The 18,833-nt window shown below is 38.5% G+C and overlaps 1 protein-coding gene across 2 annotated transcripts in view; it reads right to left on the bottom strand.

The window, feature by feature from the left end:
• Positions 1–1,502: 1,502 nt before the first annotated feature.
• epb41l5 (erythrocyte membrane protein band 4.1 like 5) overlaps positions 1,503–18,833 on the bottom strand; it is a 39,438-nt gene continuing 22,107 nt past the window's right edge. Inside the window, exons 14-26 of one of the 2 annotated variants that reach the window (XM_067603145.1) lie at positions 18,390–18,408; positions 17,429–17,474; positions 16,951–17,069; positions 10,231–10,382; positions 9,654–9,751; positions 9,273–9,407; positions 8,476–8,543; positions 7,409–7,531; positions 6,159–6,240; positions 5,754–5,834; positions 5,412–5,474; positions 5,020–5,162; positions 1,503–4,015 (exon numbers count right to left, since the gene is read on the bottom strand). In XM_067603145.1, coding sequence (XP_067459246.1) covers positions 3,946–4,015; positions 5,020–5,162; positions 5,412–5,474; positions 5,754–5,834; positions 6,159–6,240; positions 7,409–7,531; positions 8,476–8,543; positions 9,273–9,407; positions 9,654–9,751; positions 10,231–10,382; positions 16,951–17,069; positions 17,429–17,474; positions 18,390–18,408 — 1,199 coding nt within the window. In that variant the 3' untranslated portion in view covers positions 1,503–3,945. The remainder of the gene's footprint in view (positions 4,016–5,019; positions 5,163–5,411; positions 5,475–5,753; positions 5,835–6,158; positions 6,241–7,408; positions 7,532–8,475; positions 8,544–9,272; positions 9,408–9,653; positions 9,752–10,230; positions 10,383–16,950; positions 17,070–17,428; positions 17,475–18,389; positions 18,409–18,833) is intronic. The other variant, XM_067603146.1, reaches the window with a different exon arrangement.

Raw genomic sequence — 18,833 nt, 5'->3', positions numbered from 1 at the left:
AGCAATCCAACATTTTTAATGCCTTACAAGTTTGATATTAGTGGCATCACATAAAGCACACATAGTTTTTAGTGAGGTTGAATTCTTCATTGGAGCGTCGATGGCACTGAAAGAAAAAACCCTTTGCTCAACTCGTCTCCACCAGAGGTGAAAAATATTACTGTGCTGCCATCTTGTGGTGAATTGGTTAATATACGGTAAAGACTGAATCAGTTTGGTGTAACTTGACTTTAGTTTCTTTACAGCACAGAGACCAACACAGCTCTCTACGGTATTATTCTTTTAGAGCTACATTACTGGCAATTTAATTAAGATCCCTTCACACTGCTGAGAGTGAAAGTCTCCTATTAAAGTGCAAAAGTTAAGAGTCTAGTGCCTGTCAGAGAAACGTTCTTTCATCTACTTTATATCAAATAAATTAATGTTGAAAAGTCTGGTCTGAAAAAGGACTTAAAGGTGAGAAGTAATTTCTCATTCAGTAAGCTTTCCTGCTTTTCACACCATTTCTGCAGACTCATTTCATGTTTTTCATCTTTTAACTTGTGTATTACCAAGTGTGTATTGACATGTTTTATGCCTCCTCACTTCTCAGTGCTATGTTAGTATAATAGGTCCTTTTTATAGATGACATTTTGACATGTCACTGTAAGACGAGCGCAGGTGTAAATAATAAAATTCCACATAGCTGCTTCTGTTTCAGTTTGCTGACTCACTGTCATCATGGCTTAGTGGGACACTTGAACAGAACAGATCCATCGTTCATGTTGTTAGTAACAACTGTACTGTCTGAATAAAACAGCCTTGCAGACTCTCTTCTAAACCCTTTTCTTAGTTGGGTCATTTTGCTGCAACACTCGCTTAACAAATACCAGATTCAGACACCTGCTGAGTGTCACTTTACACCTCTACAGTGTTAGGTTGTCGAAAACAACTGACATACTTCTGTCATTTCCGCAAGGATTTTTATAGAACTTGCATTGTACAAAAATCTCTACCTAAAATACAGTATATTCAACACATTTCTGGATAGTAGATGAATATACAGTATGTGATGGTAGCTAATGTTGCCACATTCTACAGTACCAAAAGGAAATCTCCCCAAAACATTTAACTTTTCATGTTGTTTTTCTAATCAATAACTGATGGAAAGCTGAATGTATGTTGAGCCCCGTCAGCATCACATTTACTATCAATGAAGCCTGATGACTTAGCTCTGACTTTACTGATCATCTCAGATTGAACTAACAAGATCTAAGAGAACTATGTGATTCATTTTGAAAGCCGAGGTTTTCCTTTAGACTTCAGTGGATGAATGATGCTATAAAAAACTATAAATATATTTAAACCTTCTGAGTGTCGCTCTGGGAAACAACAAACAAACAAACAAACAAAAAAAACCCTCTTTGTTACTTAAGTAACATACTTCATTGGATAACAAGGTGACAGTTCAGATACAGGCGATCACTTAAAAAAAACTGCTTGAGTCAGTTATTATTGCTACATTTCTGATACAGACACAAGAGCTTTACTTATCACAGAGCGAACAGATTTAAAACAGGAACACAGAATCTGGTGTTTTACCTTTCATAGCTGGATTAACAATGAAAAAAAAAAAAAAAAAAATCACATCTGGTCCACAGTAGCAAATCAAATTGTCTGGTCTTGCATAATTCCAACTGTAATCAGTAATAACCTTCTTTCCAGGCAAATTATTTCAACATTATCCAAACAGTAAAAACAAATGAAAAACAATTGACTCCTAGCAAAGCTTTACTGAATCATGATCAGGTATTCCAGGAAAAAAAAAAAAAAAAAATTGTACAAAATTGCATTTGAGACCTCCCAATCTCAACGTTTTCCCCATCAGTTTGATCAGTAATACTACTTCTTTTGTAATTAGAAAACACCTCAATGCTGAAATTATGTGTGTAGTAACAATACTGCCAACATCATTTTCAAAAAAAAAAAAAAAAAAAAAAATTTTTTTATAAATCTACTTCATATCTACAGCCAGCTGACACAATCATACTGACAATACATTATAACTGTAAGCTAAAAACACGCTTTAGACAACATGTAATATCTGAGCAAATTACACTGAGTGGTAGCATAACTAACTGTCACTGCTAAGAAGACGTAAAACAGTCAGCTTCCCTTGTTCAAGACAGATGAAAGAGACATCATAATGAAAAAACAGATATAACTTGAATGAGGGTCCAGATTAAGTGATCACAGGATTTCTTATTTGTTTAAAATTCATGAGATCTACATCTCTACCTTTAAAGAGTCAATGCGATACAGTATACTTTATTAATATACTCAGAAAATGTAGAATTAGGCCTCAATTTCTCAAGTACAAAAGAAGCTTTTAAGTTTTCCTCCAGTTACAAACTCTATCAGCAATTGTGGGTTTTAACATCGACGGTTGTAAAAACGACGTACTGTGGCATCTCCAGCAATCTCAGGTGAGACTATTTGAATACATTCATTTCCATAAGGCAGGGTAGTAGCTACAGCATGTTACTACTAGGAGCCGTTTTCTACAACAGGGTGAAATTACAGTGTAAAATTAATTCAGATATCCAGTTAGATGAACCCCAAAACCTGCACACATCCATCAGTGTGTACACTCCAGTGATCACAGTTAACTTGATGGTTTTTCAACAGTTGGAAAAAAAAAAAAAAAAAAAAAAAAATCGACCAGCTTTCACTTGTGCAATTTACATTCCTACAGTAATTTCAAAGTTAACATTAACGTGGATGAAAGCTGCCACACATGGAAGCAGTGGTTTCAAGTGGATTCATAGTGTAGGATCACAGTCTAGGCAAAAAAAGTTCAAACTTCATATTGAACATACAGTAGATGGTCTAAAGACAGTAACAGAATTAATTCATGATGCTGGTACCAAAACGTGTGAATTCACAAAGTACTGCGATGGGAAAAATAAAAACATTAAAAAAAAAAAAAAAAAAAAAAAAAAGACAAAACAGTAAAAGCGGGATAATAAAATCAGTTGGTCATTTCTATCGTCATCCGTTGGAAATAATTCCTTAAAAAAAAAGGTCCAGTGTTGCAAAGATAATCCAGTGATTCTTGGGAGACGAGGGAAAAAAAAAAGTTTTCATATCCAGTGGCTGCAAACAGACGAGTTTCACATGTAGTACCGACTGGGGTTTAAAAAATATTTGTAGTGTGCTACAAGGACAGTAGAGTATCATATCCATGTTATATAAGAGTCCAGGTGTTTTTATCTCTTGGAACCAACACTTTAAAAAAGTCACTGTCTTTTTAGGTCTCTTTCTTTTTTTTTTAATAGACTCTTTTCAGTCCGTGATTCAGCAGCTCTACATGCTGTGTGATCTGTGAGTGTACAAAAAAAAAAAAAAAGCTCAGAGTAGCAGATATCCAGTGGTATGCATTACTAGTGATAAAACTTACAACCCCGAAAAAGGGGGAAGAAAGCAGCACTAAGAGAGAGACAATCTACCATTTAAGTCATAAACTGCTGGTGGATGCACTGTACCTTACAGCATCATAATAAAATCATACATTTTTAGTATGTGAGCCCCGACTTGACCTCTGCAGCAAACGAGTTGGATAAACAGCTTCAAAAGAGATGGTGCTGGTAGTAGAGACCGAGGTTTGGTAGACTGGATGGATTCAGTAAGCGGCAGGTCAATTAGGTGCTCTAAAGAGGTCAATACTGGAGCTTTTTTTTTTTAAACAGTGCCATGTTATCATGAAAAACTATACTCAATATTCCAGTTTGTCAGTGTGGGTGCAATTAAGAGTGTGTGGTTGTGGTGCTTGTAAGCTGCCTCTTCCCTGGTTCCACCTTCTTCTTTTAGCCCACAGTGTTCAGCTTAAGTTGTGTGTGAATGGGTGAAGGCGGGAGAAGCTGTCAGGGAGACTAATGTTGTGATGGCTGCTCCTCGTTTCCTCCATCAGAGCTCAGTGGTCAGGAGACCTCTGGGTTTGGCTCCATCTTCTGAGGCCGGCTGCTGACCCACAGTGCTGTGGGACACGAGAGAATCGCTGCATTAGAGGATGACACGTGTAACATCTACATCAGTGAACTTCTAACTCTTAACTGTCCGTAAAAAGCCTCTCGGATCTGCAGGGTTACGCTTGTTCCAGAGTCCAGGTTGAGCTCAAAGGGTGTACTGGCTCCTCTATCTCAGCTTTTAAATCCTACAATAACACTTATTTGTTTACATAATACCACCAGATTTTTAAGCCTATTTTAATTGTCTTACTTGTTTTTATTTCTAAAATGTCTTAATGTCTTTTTGAGTGTGATTGTATTTTGTCAGTTATTTTGAGACCACTGCTACATGATGAGCAACTTATGCAGTGACTAGCAGTGTTTTAGGCCTGCACTAACAATTATTTTTATTATCGATTTATCTGTCCATTATTTTTTTGATTAAACTGATTAGTTGTTTGCTCTATAAAATGTCAGAAAATGGTGAAAGGTTTATCACTGCTTCCAAAAGCCCAAGGTGACGTCCTCAAAAGGTCTTGTTTTGTCCTGACCAACAGTCCACAACCCAAAGATATTCAGTTTATTATCATAGAAGACTAAAGAAACCAGAAAATATTCACATTTAAGAAGTTGAAATGAGAGAATTATAGTATTTTTATGTATTATTTTCTTTAAAAAATGACTCAAAATGATGAATTAATTATTGGCAAATCGATTAATGGACTAATAGTTGCAGCTCTACAGTGTTTTACATACAAAAACAATGTTGAAGCCTCAAAGTGAGCTCATGATTTCTCAAAGTAACAAGGCCACGCAAGAATTATAAGTGATTCCAACCAAGTGGAAAAGCAGCTTAACATCCTGTTTCTATTTCACCTGCTGCCCACCTGAAACTCTTTTGCATCGGGATTGCAGCCGAAGGAGACGTTTTCCTGCTCAATCAGCAGGACTCAGCATAACTACCAAGCGCTTGCTTTAACAACAAATGTTCAAATCTCTTCCAGCAAAGGTACATTTGCAAAGAATTTTTTACCTGGCGGAGATGGTGTTACGTGTGTGAGCGGGGTGGTGGGGGAGGGCTGGGGTGAGAGCTGCTCCCCCATCTGCAGGGAGAAGAGGGGTGACCTTAGCAGGGGGGTCAAGGTCGAGCAGGCCGTTAGTAAAAACGCCAGGAGGCTGCATTAGAAGGGGATGAGGGAGAAGGAAGGTGGTCAGTCTCTACATAGCTTCTACATCAGCCGACGTGTGCAGCAGCTATGCAAGTGCACATAAAAAAAAAAAAAGTTCATCAGCTCTAGGAAACAAATTAATTTAACTGCAGATCAAAAACTTCTAAAAACATTTGACAAAGAACCTGTGGAGGACACAAAAGCCAGATAAGACAGGTAGAGTTGAGCAGGAGAAAAGTTAAGACTCGTCACTCACAGCAGATGTAGGAATGATCCAGCGAGGGGTGATGAGAGGTTTGGGCTGCTGCACCGGTGGTAGCTGGAAGCCGACCAGAAAAATGTTATTACACTTTATCGATGGTACAAATTTACAGGGCTGAGTCACAGAAAGAGACTTGTGACTGCAAACCTAGTTATATACACATAAAAGTACCCAATTAAATTTTGTTTTTCAGCTTGGTTTCATCTTCATGCTCTCTCTGACTCAATATGTCCTTCCTTGAACTCTTGGGTTCTTCCTTTCCTACTGCAGAGGAGGCTCACGCAATTATCGGGAAATTCGATATTTATATTACACATACAGAAGGCTTAGACCTACCACAGGAGTTGGATCAGTGAAGTCGATCAGGTTGTCAGACAGCGGGGCGGTGTTTGGAAGGTCAACCTCCTCTGCTTTAACCTGCAGAGAGACACAAACAACTGTTTACCACAACATACAAACAATAACGAATCGGTTCACATTGAGTTCAACGTGACACATTAATCAGTGGAGACTGTAGTCAGCAGTCGGTAATTAAGATCATCTGGTACAAGTTCAGGCCACCTTAAATATTAAAGTGTGTGACTTTCATGTGAGTCTGATCAGGTGATACCCTCATATCATTCAATACAACAATATTTATTCTCATGCCTTCTTACAACATTTTATATTTGTGTAAAGGGGTTCATGTTGATTATTTCCATGAAAACCGATAAAAAATGCACCACAATAGCTAATGGTTACCTTTAGTGCCATGCCCTCGCTGGTGCACTCAGAGGGCATCTTGGGAAGAAGGGGGTTCGAATCTTCAGCTAACCTCTCGGCACTGATGAATGAAGAAGAGAGAAAAAAAAATGAGCAAAGGACAGAAAATGTCAGATTTCTTTTCCACTTGATAGAAAAAAAAGTCATAGAAATGTATTTTAAGTTCCTTGGCCTTGAGATAGGGAGGCATGAAAACATATTTCACTTGGTAAATTGTGTTTTTTCTTGTTCAAGTGATTCAAGAGGTCATCATTATCTGAGTCCAACACAAAACACAACAGTAGAAAGAAAATGTTACATTTTTGCTTCATAAAGGACTTAAATGATTAATTGAGTATCAAAAATGGTTGCTGATTCATTTTCTGTGATTGACTAATTGATAAATCAATTTACTGTCTCGGCACAGTCTGTAGTAGGAGGACAGTCTGGATTTTATCAACATTTTCTGCATCGATGAACATACGGCTCTTGTGAATTGCCTGGTCAAGCGTCTGTTTTTTTTTGTGTCATCTTACTGTAAACACTCTTATTGAGCACGAACACCGGCAGTATCCAGGCAGAACTTAAGTCATGTGACTCAACACACCCAGACACACGCACGCATTCCTCGAATATACCAACAGATGTCAGCAAAGACTATGAAAAGAACGAGCATCACTTCTGTGTGTATTATTCATATTTCGTCTTTTTTTTCCCCCCTCTGTGAACCATCTTAACGTCCTTACTTCTCTTTTCTGCCTTCCTTTAATTTTTGTTTTTCTATCTTTAGATTTACATGGTAAAAGCCTCTTTTTTCCTTCCTCATTTCAATCCCTAACAGCTGAGGTATGATCATTATGTTAATTGATTTAAAAATATGGGTCAACTTATTGATAAAATAAAGACAGGACAGTGAAATACATCAATTTTGGCAAAACTCATCATAACTTATATAACTTACACAACAATATCTACAGGATTTAATGAAGACAAAATCATTTAAACTTATGGTTTGATATAAAAGAGGAGAAAAACAATAACGTGAGTTTCTGAGTCATCTCGGAAGGATTAAAAATCAGCAGCTACTGTCAAAGATTCCCTCCTCCGCTAATCTGTTCTCCCTGTTTCTCTCTCATGTTCTCAATAAGCACACACACAGTGGGTTTAATACCATACATACAGAATTTTCTATTTAAAAACTGCACACAGAAGAAGTATTTACACACACACACACACACACACACACTGACCTGGTCCCTGCTGATGACACCAGTGAGGCTGGTTTGAGCAGGTCCCAGGATTCTTGTATGTCGGGGCGACTGCTGACAGTCAAAGACGAGTTGCTGCCCATTCGGCCGGTACGCACCTTCAACCTGGAGACAGACAGTACATGTTTTTATTTGTGCCAATTGAATCAATACTAATACACTGAGTAAAATCTCCCCAAAGTAATAAAAAAAAAGGATCACAATCACATCATAAGATTAGAATGGGGCACAGGGGAAATAAGGCAACATTTAAAAGGTTTTTTTTTTTTAAAATCAGACTATTAACAACAAGAAATTATGGTTTATATTGTGTGATGTATTACTGATTTATTTTATCCAGGTTTTATTTTAAGTTCATTCATTTCTAAACATAATGGATTCAGTATATCCTTTCTATTTTCACACAGTATCTTGAGGCTATGAAAAAAGAGGTAACTTTGTCTAAAAATAACTGAATTTATGAAATTTAATATGGCTCGTTCTCCGGTTATCATCCCGAGCCATTTACCGCCTTTCATACGAGAGACAGGGACTGTGGAGCCTCGCCTGCAAGGATGAGCTGCAGGTGATGTAATGTTGTGAGCTATGCTAACAATACTCATGAATATTCAAAGAAGTTAATCAGCTCTAGCAGCAGGGAGCGGCTGTGATTGGCTGAGACAATGCCTTGACAGTTGGCATGACTCAGGAAGATGGAGGAGGAGGAGGAGGAAGAGGAGGAGGGAAGATGCCCAGTTTCAAGACAATGAAACATGAGCGACAATGGCTTTTCTCCTGTCCATATGTGCTCTGTACTGACAGACTGTACTGTGCTGGTTGCTTAAAAATGACCTTTAAGATGAAACATATTTAAAAAAAGGAAAAAAAAGGTGTATAATGCTGCAAAAACCTATGATTTTGCATTTTTGAAAACAATTTGGGAGTCAGAGCAGAAATATTTTCTAAAATTTTTGAGTTAAGTTAAGAAATCTTGTTTTCTTTTTCCTTCCATTCATTCATTATCATTATTACAGAGTTGTGAACTTCGTATAATTACTGTTTGTTCATACCTGGTGGAAGCCTCCTGCAAATTACAGTTTTTATCTCCAATCATTGCAACATGTTCCTCCAAAGATCCCTACAGAGAGGAACAGAGAGAGAAACATGATACATTACACTTCATAGTAGAATAACAAGGACACTGACATGGATGTTTTTAAAAATGTGTGATATATCTGTGATCGTTTAACTGTGCTGAGATACTGTCAGGACAATCTCTAGCTTTAGTCCTATCACAGGAGTTGGGGAGGTTTAAAAGGCAGATATCTCAGACAATAACTAAAACAGTCTGCTCTTTTCCAGTGTAGGAGAAAACACTGGTAGAATATACAGTTATGGGGATACAAGCTTTCACGTAAAAAAAATGTTGAACGTGACAAAAGTTACTGATGTTCGGTGACTGAATAAAGCAGCACAATCATAAACGACAAAGCAGACGCAGCAACTGGAAGTCCATTTGATTAATTTAGTTTCACTAACGTTTTACATTCATCACATTTGAACACAAACTATCTGGAAGTACTAATGTCACTGAAAACAGCAAGGTGCAACCATTTCCAAAAGCTTTCTGATATTATATAATTTGCTTTATTCACTGTAGTTAAACTTGAAAAGCAAACTGTTACCAGTGATTTATTATAGACATGTTAAATATGATCACTAAACAACCCAAAGCAACACTGAATCTCAATGGTTAATGCACTGCAAAGTAAACATAATTGGATAATTATCACATTACTGTACTATCTTATATATTTGCTCTTCCTTATTTCCCTTTTTGTCAAGTTGTGCAGAATTTGTTCGTCACCTTGAGGGCTGCAGCCTCCGCTTGTGCTTTCAGGATGTTGCTCTTCAGATCCTCTGGGGTGCGCAGTGGAGTGACAACTGGACTACCGCCTGTACTGGTCAGACCACATTTCTCTGTGAGCTTCACTATATCCTCCTGTTGGAAGAGGGTTGAACGGGGCAAACATGATATACAAAAAGAGAGAGAGGGAGAGAGAGAGAGAAATGAGGTTTACAGTTTCTTCAAAAGCTTACATTAACTTCTCCATGTTTCACTATGCTGGGGTTTGGACCAAATACAACATGTGTTACTAGTTTATATTATCTAGAAGACACAACAAAAGTTTTCACTAGTTTTGGTTTTAGGTCCTGGGATAAAAGTAGAAGATTAACAGAAACCCACCTGGTTATTCATAGCCATATTGATATTGACGTTATTTCTTTGAGTAGCAGGAAGCGGACTGCTCTCCAACTCTAACTGCTTCAGACGAGCTGCTGTTTCTGAAAAGACAGATGAAGTCAGATACATGTAATTATTCATGTTGCTCATCACTCAGATTCAATGATTTCAACCCATCATGCACACAAAATACCCATATCTAACATTATTACATTAAAAACATTACTGCACCTCTGTAGTTTACCAAACATTAACAGCATTTTAATTAACAGCATGTTAGATGTTTGTTGGAAATAATGTGAGAAGGTGAGATGTGTGTAAACCACATGTGAGTGAATGAAGGTTGGTAGATGACAACCTTCTCTTAAAACATAGCAGGATATCATCAACCACTGTTGCCCGTCACCAAATACATTATCATACATGCACGGGCGATGTAGAGGGCTTCAGTGGCTTATTTTACAGATAATCTTCAAAAAAATAGACAAGAACTATTTTCTAATTGTTGCATCTGGAAAAAAAAGTTTCCAATAAAATGACCTATTTCATGGTATGTTTTCTAGTTTTTATGTAGCCTGACCAGTGAGGCTGAGCGACTCTTCCCCGGTGGCACTGGCAGTAGAATAGGCGTTACTCGGTCCCGGCTCCTCTGTAGCGGTCACCGCGGGAACAACCTGAGCCCTGAGGACATCATCGATGCACGTCTCCATCAGGTCAGCAACCATGGGCAAACTGGAGCCGGAAAAGAGTAGAAGGAAAAGGAAGGAAAGAAAAAGGGAGGAAAACAGAAAAGCAATGGCAGATGATTAAGATGATGATGATTACATTTAAAATAGAAACACAAACAAATACAATGTCAGTGTTTAAACAAAATGACACCAAAAGGAATCAGGATTATACAGCTGTATAACTTACCTGTGTAATCCATAAAAATATGAACGGATGCTGCAAAGATGGCAAATCTGTCCCATGTAGTATATTAGGAGACATTTTAGAGTAACATACTGAACCAATATACAAAAAACTGACATCAAGTTCCCATGAACAGACAACAAAGTGAGTACATCTGAAATAATAACTCTTTGAAAAAGCTTCTGGAGAAAAGTGAATCATGCAGGTTCGTAGGTGCTTCAATGTATTTCTTTGTCACAGAAAAGAATTACAAACAAGAACAAAACAGTTATTTATTACTTTCTACTGTATCAGTAATATTCGGGAGTTGTGTGTCCACTAAATAAAGAAACAAGGTTTAAAGAAGCATAATTCAACCCATGACAATAAGTCTTCAAACAAAGTAATAATTTGTGTGGGAAATGATGCGGTGTAATATTCTCAGAATATTGAGGTGACCTGAAGCAAAACATTTGATACATGGATTTCTGTGGAAGCTTTTCCAACAGCCTGGTAACTACTTCATATTTCTGTAGCCTAAAGACAAAGTAAAACATGAGAAGTATATATGCGCACTGCCCGGAGAGACCGGCAGCTTAAGTTCAACATACAACAAAGATGTAAAGAAAGGCACAATGCTTCGCCTGAGGACGCACAAACCAAAATTTATATAAACACTCCCACATGTTAAGTAATCCATGAAGTAAAACCGAGAATGGACAGTGAGGCTGAATCCAAAACCCCCATGTGGGCAAGAAACAAAAACAGGAAGGGTGAAAAAGCATAGAGACACATACCGAGGATGTACAGTCTCCTGCCAACCAGATACTAAATAGCCACACTTATTCAGACCTCACACACACGAGCATCCAGAGTTCACGAGGAGGCGAGTGTTGTTTTACACCAGTTACTGGCCTCCTGCTCTTCCACTGGTCACTCATAGTTACTTTTTAAGGAATTAATGCATGTACATAAAAATACAAATATAAGAAAAATGTGCTTAATGTGCTTCATAGTCAAGAGCAAATATCTGTAATGTCTCAAACAAGACCCCAAACTCCTTCTACAAAAGTACATAAAACACACATGTATACACAACACATATACTGTAGCGTAGCATGTGGGTCAAACAATCATATGTCAAGAGTAATCCAGACTTTATTCTCTGAAATGATTTTTTTAACATACAGTTCAGAAAGATATACATCCTTTGGTCACACTTATGTTGTAAACATTCAACTAATTATTCATTTTATGAGATCATCTTCATTGGTTGAGCTGTGCAAGGAAACAGTTATAATGGGGTAGTTAAGGTGTAGCTAAGCGTTCAGTGAATTTTCACCTATATACACATTGCTCCACATATTCATCAGCCAAACATATCATTAACTTACACTGGATGGCTAGGTCACTGCATAATAACCCTTTCAACTGTGACTGCATGGCTGCAGTTGTGTTTAAAAAAATAAAACAGTTACAGTAGTACAATAAAATAGATAATACATTTCCATTAAAATTCGATTCAGTTTTGAACAATTCCATGGAATTGTGCTTATTAGATTTCTTGCCAGAAGTTGGATAAGAAGGTCGGTATAAATTTCATTTCTGTGAGATCAGCACAGAGTCCAGCATGTGTTTAGAGTAGCTTAATACAGGAAGCAGGGAGGAACAGCTAATCAAAACAAAAGGAAAAAAAAAAAACGTCTGCCAACTTTTCTAAAATCCTTCTATTTACATCTATCTTGTTACCTAGAAATACATCCAAGAGTCAGGTGGGTTTGGTCCAAACTAGAGTTATGACACAGTGCAAACATGGCAGATGAAAATAGGACTTCTGAGATGCTGCGCGCATGCATTAGGCCCAGCTGATGTTGATCAAATCAGCTCTGATGTGAAAGCTAAATGCTCATTAAATCACAATGTTTCCTTTGGCATTTCTACATGTGTTTAACACACGAGAAACAACGTGCAAATATAACAGATATGGAGTTTTTGGAAGGCACCTGTGACAGAGGTAAGGTAGCTCCTTCCCCTTGCTTCTGTTCTTTGTGCTGAGCTAGCAAAGAACATAGAAAAAATGAATGAAAAATAGACAGAGATGAGAAATATGTCAATCTTCTTGTCCAACTTCCTTTTAAACAGAGAGTGACAGATCCATGAAATTTGCAGAACAGATTAAATACAAAATAAAGAAAATCACATTATTTTTCTTATAAAAATCATTTGATGGAATTCAAACTAAATGAATACAGAATACAGTGTTAGCAATATGACAAAAAAACATGAAACTATTTTTTTTGGAGAATGAAAATAGGGAACAGAACAGGACTTGGTCGAATCCTCGCGGAACTATGTGACCTATTTGTTGAGTCGAGAGCGCAGCTGAATTCCTAAGACTCACATTGATACCACCTCACCCCCGCCGGTCAGTTTCACCGTGTGACGTCAGGAGTCAAGGGCAGGGGAAGGACAGAATGAACAAGAGAGACACAGAATGAGTGAAGGGTAAGAAAAGGGGGTAGAGGAGAGAGGGTCAAAGGGAGGAATTGAGGGGTATAGGAAGAGGCAGGAGATATAGAGATGGACACTCAGAAGAAAAAGGGTAGTACCGAGTGTGACGGCAGTGTGATGGCAAGTTCGGGGAGTTAGTCAGTCTGTGAGGGTTGTTATCAGACTTGAATGTGTGACACTTTGAGTGGATTGTGTTGAGGAATGCTTCACTTAAAAAAGGCATACAGTATGTGCATTCACAGCGAGTGTGTCCTTCCATGTGGTACAGTCACTACTGCAAACACAAGACGTTTTTTTTCATGGCAGAGTCACTGCTGCTGAGCCTTCCGTGTTTATTAGTGTGTTGTCCAATTCATGTCAGTACAGAAGGTGAGACCGTTGCCGGTTGCTTCGGATCTGCCCAACTCTCCTTGTGGGGAGCTTTGATGAGACATGAGCGAGGAGGATGGAGGGAAGAAGGGGACCTGAGGAGAACGAGGTGGAGGTGAGAGAGAAGGACAAGCGGGAGGGCAATGATGAGAGACGGGAGGTAAAACAAAAGCGAGATTGGAAAAAGGAGAGGAAGATTGTATGCGAATGAATGAGGGAGAGGAGGATAATACAAAGAAACAGCTTGTTTAACATGAAGAGACGTAAGGAAACAAGGGGAAAGCAAAAGCAGCAGAGGAAAATTTGAAGCAGCTGATAACGTGGATGTGAAAGAGAGAGCTTCATTCTTTGAAGTGTCATTCATTGCATATGGACTGACATGCAGGTTGACTTTGTAGTCTGGCCCCGGTATGTTGAGGGTTTTCTACAGCTGTGTCAAGAATAAGGGCTCCCCTTTTACTCTGTCATAGGACATCATGTGCTCATTTAGCCAGGTAAGGGCTTTGCCAATGATAATCACAAAAATGTTATGTTAGTGGACAAGAAACAACATGAATAAATAAAAGGCCCGGCAGTGTCAGGGTAATGAATAAGCCATGCAACTTATAGTACACTGCCTCCGCTACACTGTACGCTAGTGTGCATTTAAGTGTGCTGTGACAAGTGTTGTGACATGAGCACTTGAGTTAAGTGAAGTGGACGGGATGTCTCTGGAGCGTCAGTGACCTGGCTTTGCACCTCTACAGGCTGAGGTCTGATGGCTTGTGTCAAATCTGTGTTTATATATTCAGCACTGAAGGGCCCCGAGTTGGAAACTTTTATTCATGATGACAGCTTTACTGGGAGCGTAGGAGGCGAGGGGGGCATTACAGTTTCCCATCGCCATTGTAAAACAGTGACTTACTAAAGATTTTTTGGCATTGGCATTGATCTATTAGTTATCTAATCTAACTTATGATAATATTACAGAGAAGTAGAGAAAGTAACACAGGAATGAGAGGCAAGCGTCAGAGAGAAGGCAACATAAAAAATAGGGATGAGGAAATATATTGCGCCATTGCAAAAAAAGTAAAATGTATCAAAATTAACAATCATTTCTACATTTACATTTAAGTTTGGTTAGGAACTATTTGATGTTGTTGCACATATGTCAAATAGAACATGGCTCTGATTTGGACTATTTCTATAAATAATTTGTCAGTGGTTTAATAGTTAAGTAGTATATATTAACCCATTGGACCATATTGTAAGCATTAAAGCATCGTATCACGACTTGAAATATATATGTAACGGCTGTATGGATATATTTGCTTACATTATCAGGAGGATAGCTCAAGGTCTAAGTGCTCCATGCAAAAATCAACTGTGAAATTGTACTAAAAGCAAGAGGAGAAAGGCGTAGGAGGAGAAAAGGACGAACACCAGGGATTAGTCTGAAGATATAGCAATGTCTCTTTCGATGCATCCTCCTCATGTCAAGTGAGTCAGTTGTAAACTGTTGACATGGATAAATAAGAACTCAAGAGGTCATCTGACGGTAACATCTTGTGCTGATACACAGTGTTGGTAAAACATTCTTTTTTATCCTCGGAGAAGTTTCTGAAGGCTCGATAGCCTTGAGAACGCTGGATCAAGACCTCAGAGCAATATGGGCCTCTACCTGTCTTCTCAAAACATGTCTTGAAAAGCCTAAGAAATGTGTTTTATGGAATGGTCAGCGATTGCAGCCTTTAGGATTAAATTTTACCCTTTCAACAACAAAGTCTGAAAGATCATTAGTGTGATAAGTCGTCACTCTGTATACGCAACGGCCTTATCCAAGGTCATGCCTGTGCATCCTGCTTTTGAGTGTAATAAACAAAGAAAACAAAGAGCCTCTGCTCTACGGTGATGACAGGCAATCCTCTTATTTCAACTGACGAGAAATTTACTTTACTAGAAGCAGGATCAGTCTGAGCTGTAAATCTAAATGAGCTTTTTTTCCCCCCCAGAAGCCAGAGTAGTCTGGTCAGGAAATAAGAATACTTAATCTACGCTGGAAAAAGGCATGTAGGGGAGTAAGGTTTTCTTACCATCTAACCACCAAAAACCTGATATTTTCTTGGTTAAGGCTATAGTATGACTAATATTTTGGCAATAAAATGACTCATTTTTGAATTTTGTTGTAGTATGTTGTACAGCAGTTTCCAGCTGGAGGATAGATAAGAGTTTTAAAAAGGAGCAGGTTGTTCACAGGACGTTAGATGACTGAAAGAAAAGACACACTAGAGTGCACCAAAAGTCTTAAACGGAACAGATCCAAAGCTGAAATCGTATCACATCACTGATTCATGATGCCGAGCATAAGATCCCCACATAGCATCCAAAATCATCACATTATTTCCTCCACCGATTAGGTTGACATTTCATGCTGATCAAAAAGTGGACAGACAGCGAATCACAGGAGACGATTCCACCGCAAGAGAGCCCCTTCTCCAAAGCTGAAATCATAAAGACCGCCACTGCACGGAGGATTGATTTGTTAAAGCAAGAGCTACGGCGAAGCTCGATGTTTGATGGTACCTACCTGGCCTGCCTCCAGACATTTCCTCAGTACATGTTAATACTGGAACACACAGGGGAACATTGCAGGTTTATAACAGAAGATGCATACATACCAGTATGCGTTTGTACATATATGTATGGATATAAACTGTTCAATCCCCTCAGCACATGTAAAAAACAAAACAAAACAAAACAAAAACAAAAACAGACATATGATACATTTACACACACTGCTCAAACATGACAACGTTTTTTGACTGAGGGGACTGACGACTGAGGGAAAACAATACAGCAGAAAACAGGAGACAATGAGCTATGAGATAGAAATCTAAAAAAACCCAAACAAATAGCAAATACAGGTAGTACTGAGGAGAAGTAAGCTGATTACTGGGATTGTTTTTGTATCGAATGAAAGGCAGAAAATCTGTATCTGTATATCTGCCTAGTGCCGGTCTCTGTCGGCCCTCCGCTACCGGTCTGTCTGCCTTTGTATCTGTCTGCTATCTGTCCATCTTTCTTGTGTTTGAGTCTCTTCTTCTGTTATGCTGCAGTATATTATGACACATGCATGCATACGGACACAGAAGTGACTCCCTCCTTGGGCCATCGTGTTTGCGAGAAATACAACAGCCAAACATGGAAGGTATACGCAGGTACAAAAAGAAAAATGCACAGTTTCTCTCTGCCTCCCTCCCTCCCTCCTTTCTTTCTTCCTGCCTGCCTGCCTGCCTGCCTTCCCTGGGCACAACCAGGCCGGGTCAGTGGATAAGCCATATTAAGCCAATGTCATGGCACCTATCAGCCTACTTCCTACAGCACTCAACAAGTATTAGTCGGCCTGCCCTAACTTTTCCTCATCTGATGTTGTTTTACTCATCATTACTGAGCAGTTGTGAGCCTAAATTAAATTAAAATAAAATTTATAGCCGTTTACAAGAATCAACTCTGAACCAAAGGGGAAGACTTAAATTATCCAGGTACCCACCTCCTCTTTTCTCCTCCGGGGCTCCTGGGCAGAGCCTCTATTTCCATCGTTCCACAGGCAACAGCAGGTACCGGGTTGACCACAGGCACGCCTGACCAGGCACCTCTACTGGGAGAAACCTGGAGGGGGATTGAAAGAGAAGAAATACGATACTGAGCTTACAAGTCGGAGAGTAGGGACACAGAGATGGGCTTAAAGAAGGATGAGATTGGGAAGTATTTAGGAGATTTAGGAGAGGAAGGAAGTAATTACATAAAATAATACATAGCTGAAATCTTCTAATCATTATACTTTACTCTCACTTTCTACTGTGTGTGAAAACATCTACAATTGCTGGCTTTGTATTCTAGCCTGTAGTTTGATTCTCACTTGATACTCTGGGTTTCAACTGTGGTTTCAAACCCTGCTTTAGTTTGTTGCACTGTTCAGTTTTGTACAATGGGGTAGGGATTTGAAAACAGCAGTTGGTCTCCCTTACCTTGTTGTCTTTGCTGGAGCTGACTCCGTTGCCTGAGGAAAGAACCCTGAGGAAAGAAATAAATTGAGATTTTATTCAAAGAACAAATGGGCCAACACCTCTGAAGAATTCTTAATGATGTATATGGATTTATATTATAAAGAACTGACTTTGATGGTCAGATTTTTGACCACACTTAAAAATAAACTCTGTAAGTCTCCTAACTGTGTCTAGCATTAAAGCCATAATTAATGAGCTACATTTTATGCCAATGCAAATGGACAACTTTCCTAAATTCATTATTATACTTACTGATTATGCTTGTTTTGTTTACAGTCTACCAAATTATCCATGAGCCAATTTGCATTTCCCCCCATCCTTATTTAAGACACCACTGCTAAACATTTTCTACATGGCATTAAATATTGTTGTTTTAAAAAAAGACCTGAATTTGTACTGTGTAGGTCTGTTCAGTCAGATTGAATGAAAGGTCATAGGAATGCTCTCCTTTATCGTCGAAATGCTTTGACTCAACAGATCCCATGACTGCTTGAAAGTACACTGAGATCATGTCTTTAGCCCACACACATATCCCTGTAAAAAAAGGCTAACTCTGTAACAAGATTATAGCCAAGCAATGTGTGAGTCATAGTACTCTAGGCAACAGTACTTGATACAGTACATGTGAATACATTCATATTTTGTGATTTAACTGAGCAATTTCCATTGAAAACACTCCACTGTTGTTTTTTATCACAAAGTGAATGTAAAAAGCTAAAAACCTCCCCAAACAAAAAAACAAACAAACAAAAACAGGATTACACAGCAATCAATGTATAAAATAAGATACTATTTCTACACAAATCAACTGATATGGATGTAAACACTAGTCACCCTGGTGTTTACATCCACAGATAAAAGAAAGAATGTCACTGAAACACTCAATGGTGCAACAACATTGTTTAAATATCAGTGTACTCACTCCTGGGGGTTGAATGGTCCTGTAAAAACACAAAACAGAACAGACAGTGAGTGTTATGTCCAGACTGATACTAAAATGTAAACATGAAAAACATCTGCATGCAAGGGTAATATGTCAGTATGTGTATAATGTATACTGTGTATATATGAGCTATGTTGAGCTATGAAGAGGTGAAAATCACAAGGCCACAGACGTCTGGTGTGCGATTTGCAGTTTGTTTATACTTCTTTTTGTCTGATTTCTGGAAGTACAGACTCTTATTGTTTAATTCATGAACAGATTCTTCTGTTGCTCAACTGTGGCTGACCAACACTCAGACTGGGCTTTCATGGCTTTGCTCACAATCACTGATTCCTGCATTTGTACCGTTAGCAGAATCTGCTGCTAGCTAGCAGTGGCTTGTTTTTAGCCAAAGTAGCTAACTTGTGCTCCAAGACAGAGACT

Source organism: Thunnus thynnus, chromosome 11 (genome assembly GCF_963924715.1).
Source record: "Thunnus thynnus chromosome 11, fThuThy2.1, whole genome shotgun sequence".
Classification (NCBI taxonomy): Eukaryota; Metazoa; Chordata; class Actinopteri; order Scombriformes; family Scombridae; genus Thunnus; species Thunnus thynnus.
The sequence above is the reverse complement of the archived record's forward strand: the minus strand, read 5'-3'. Positions and strand labels throughout refer to the sequence as shown.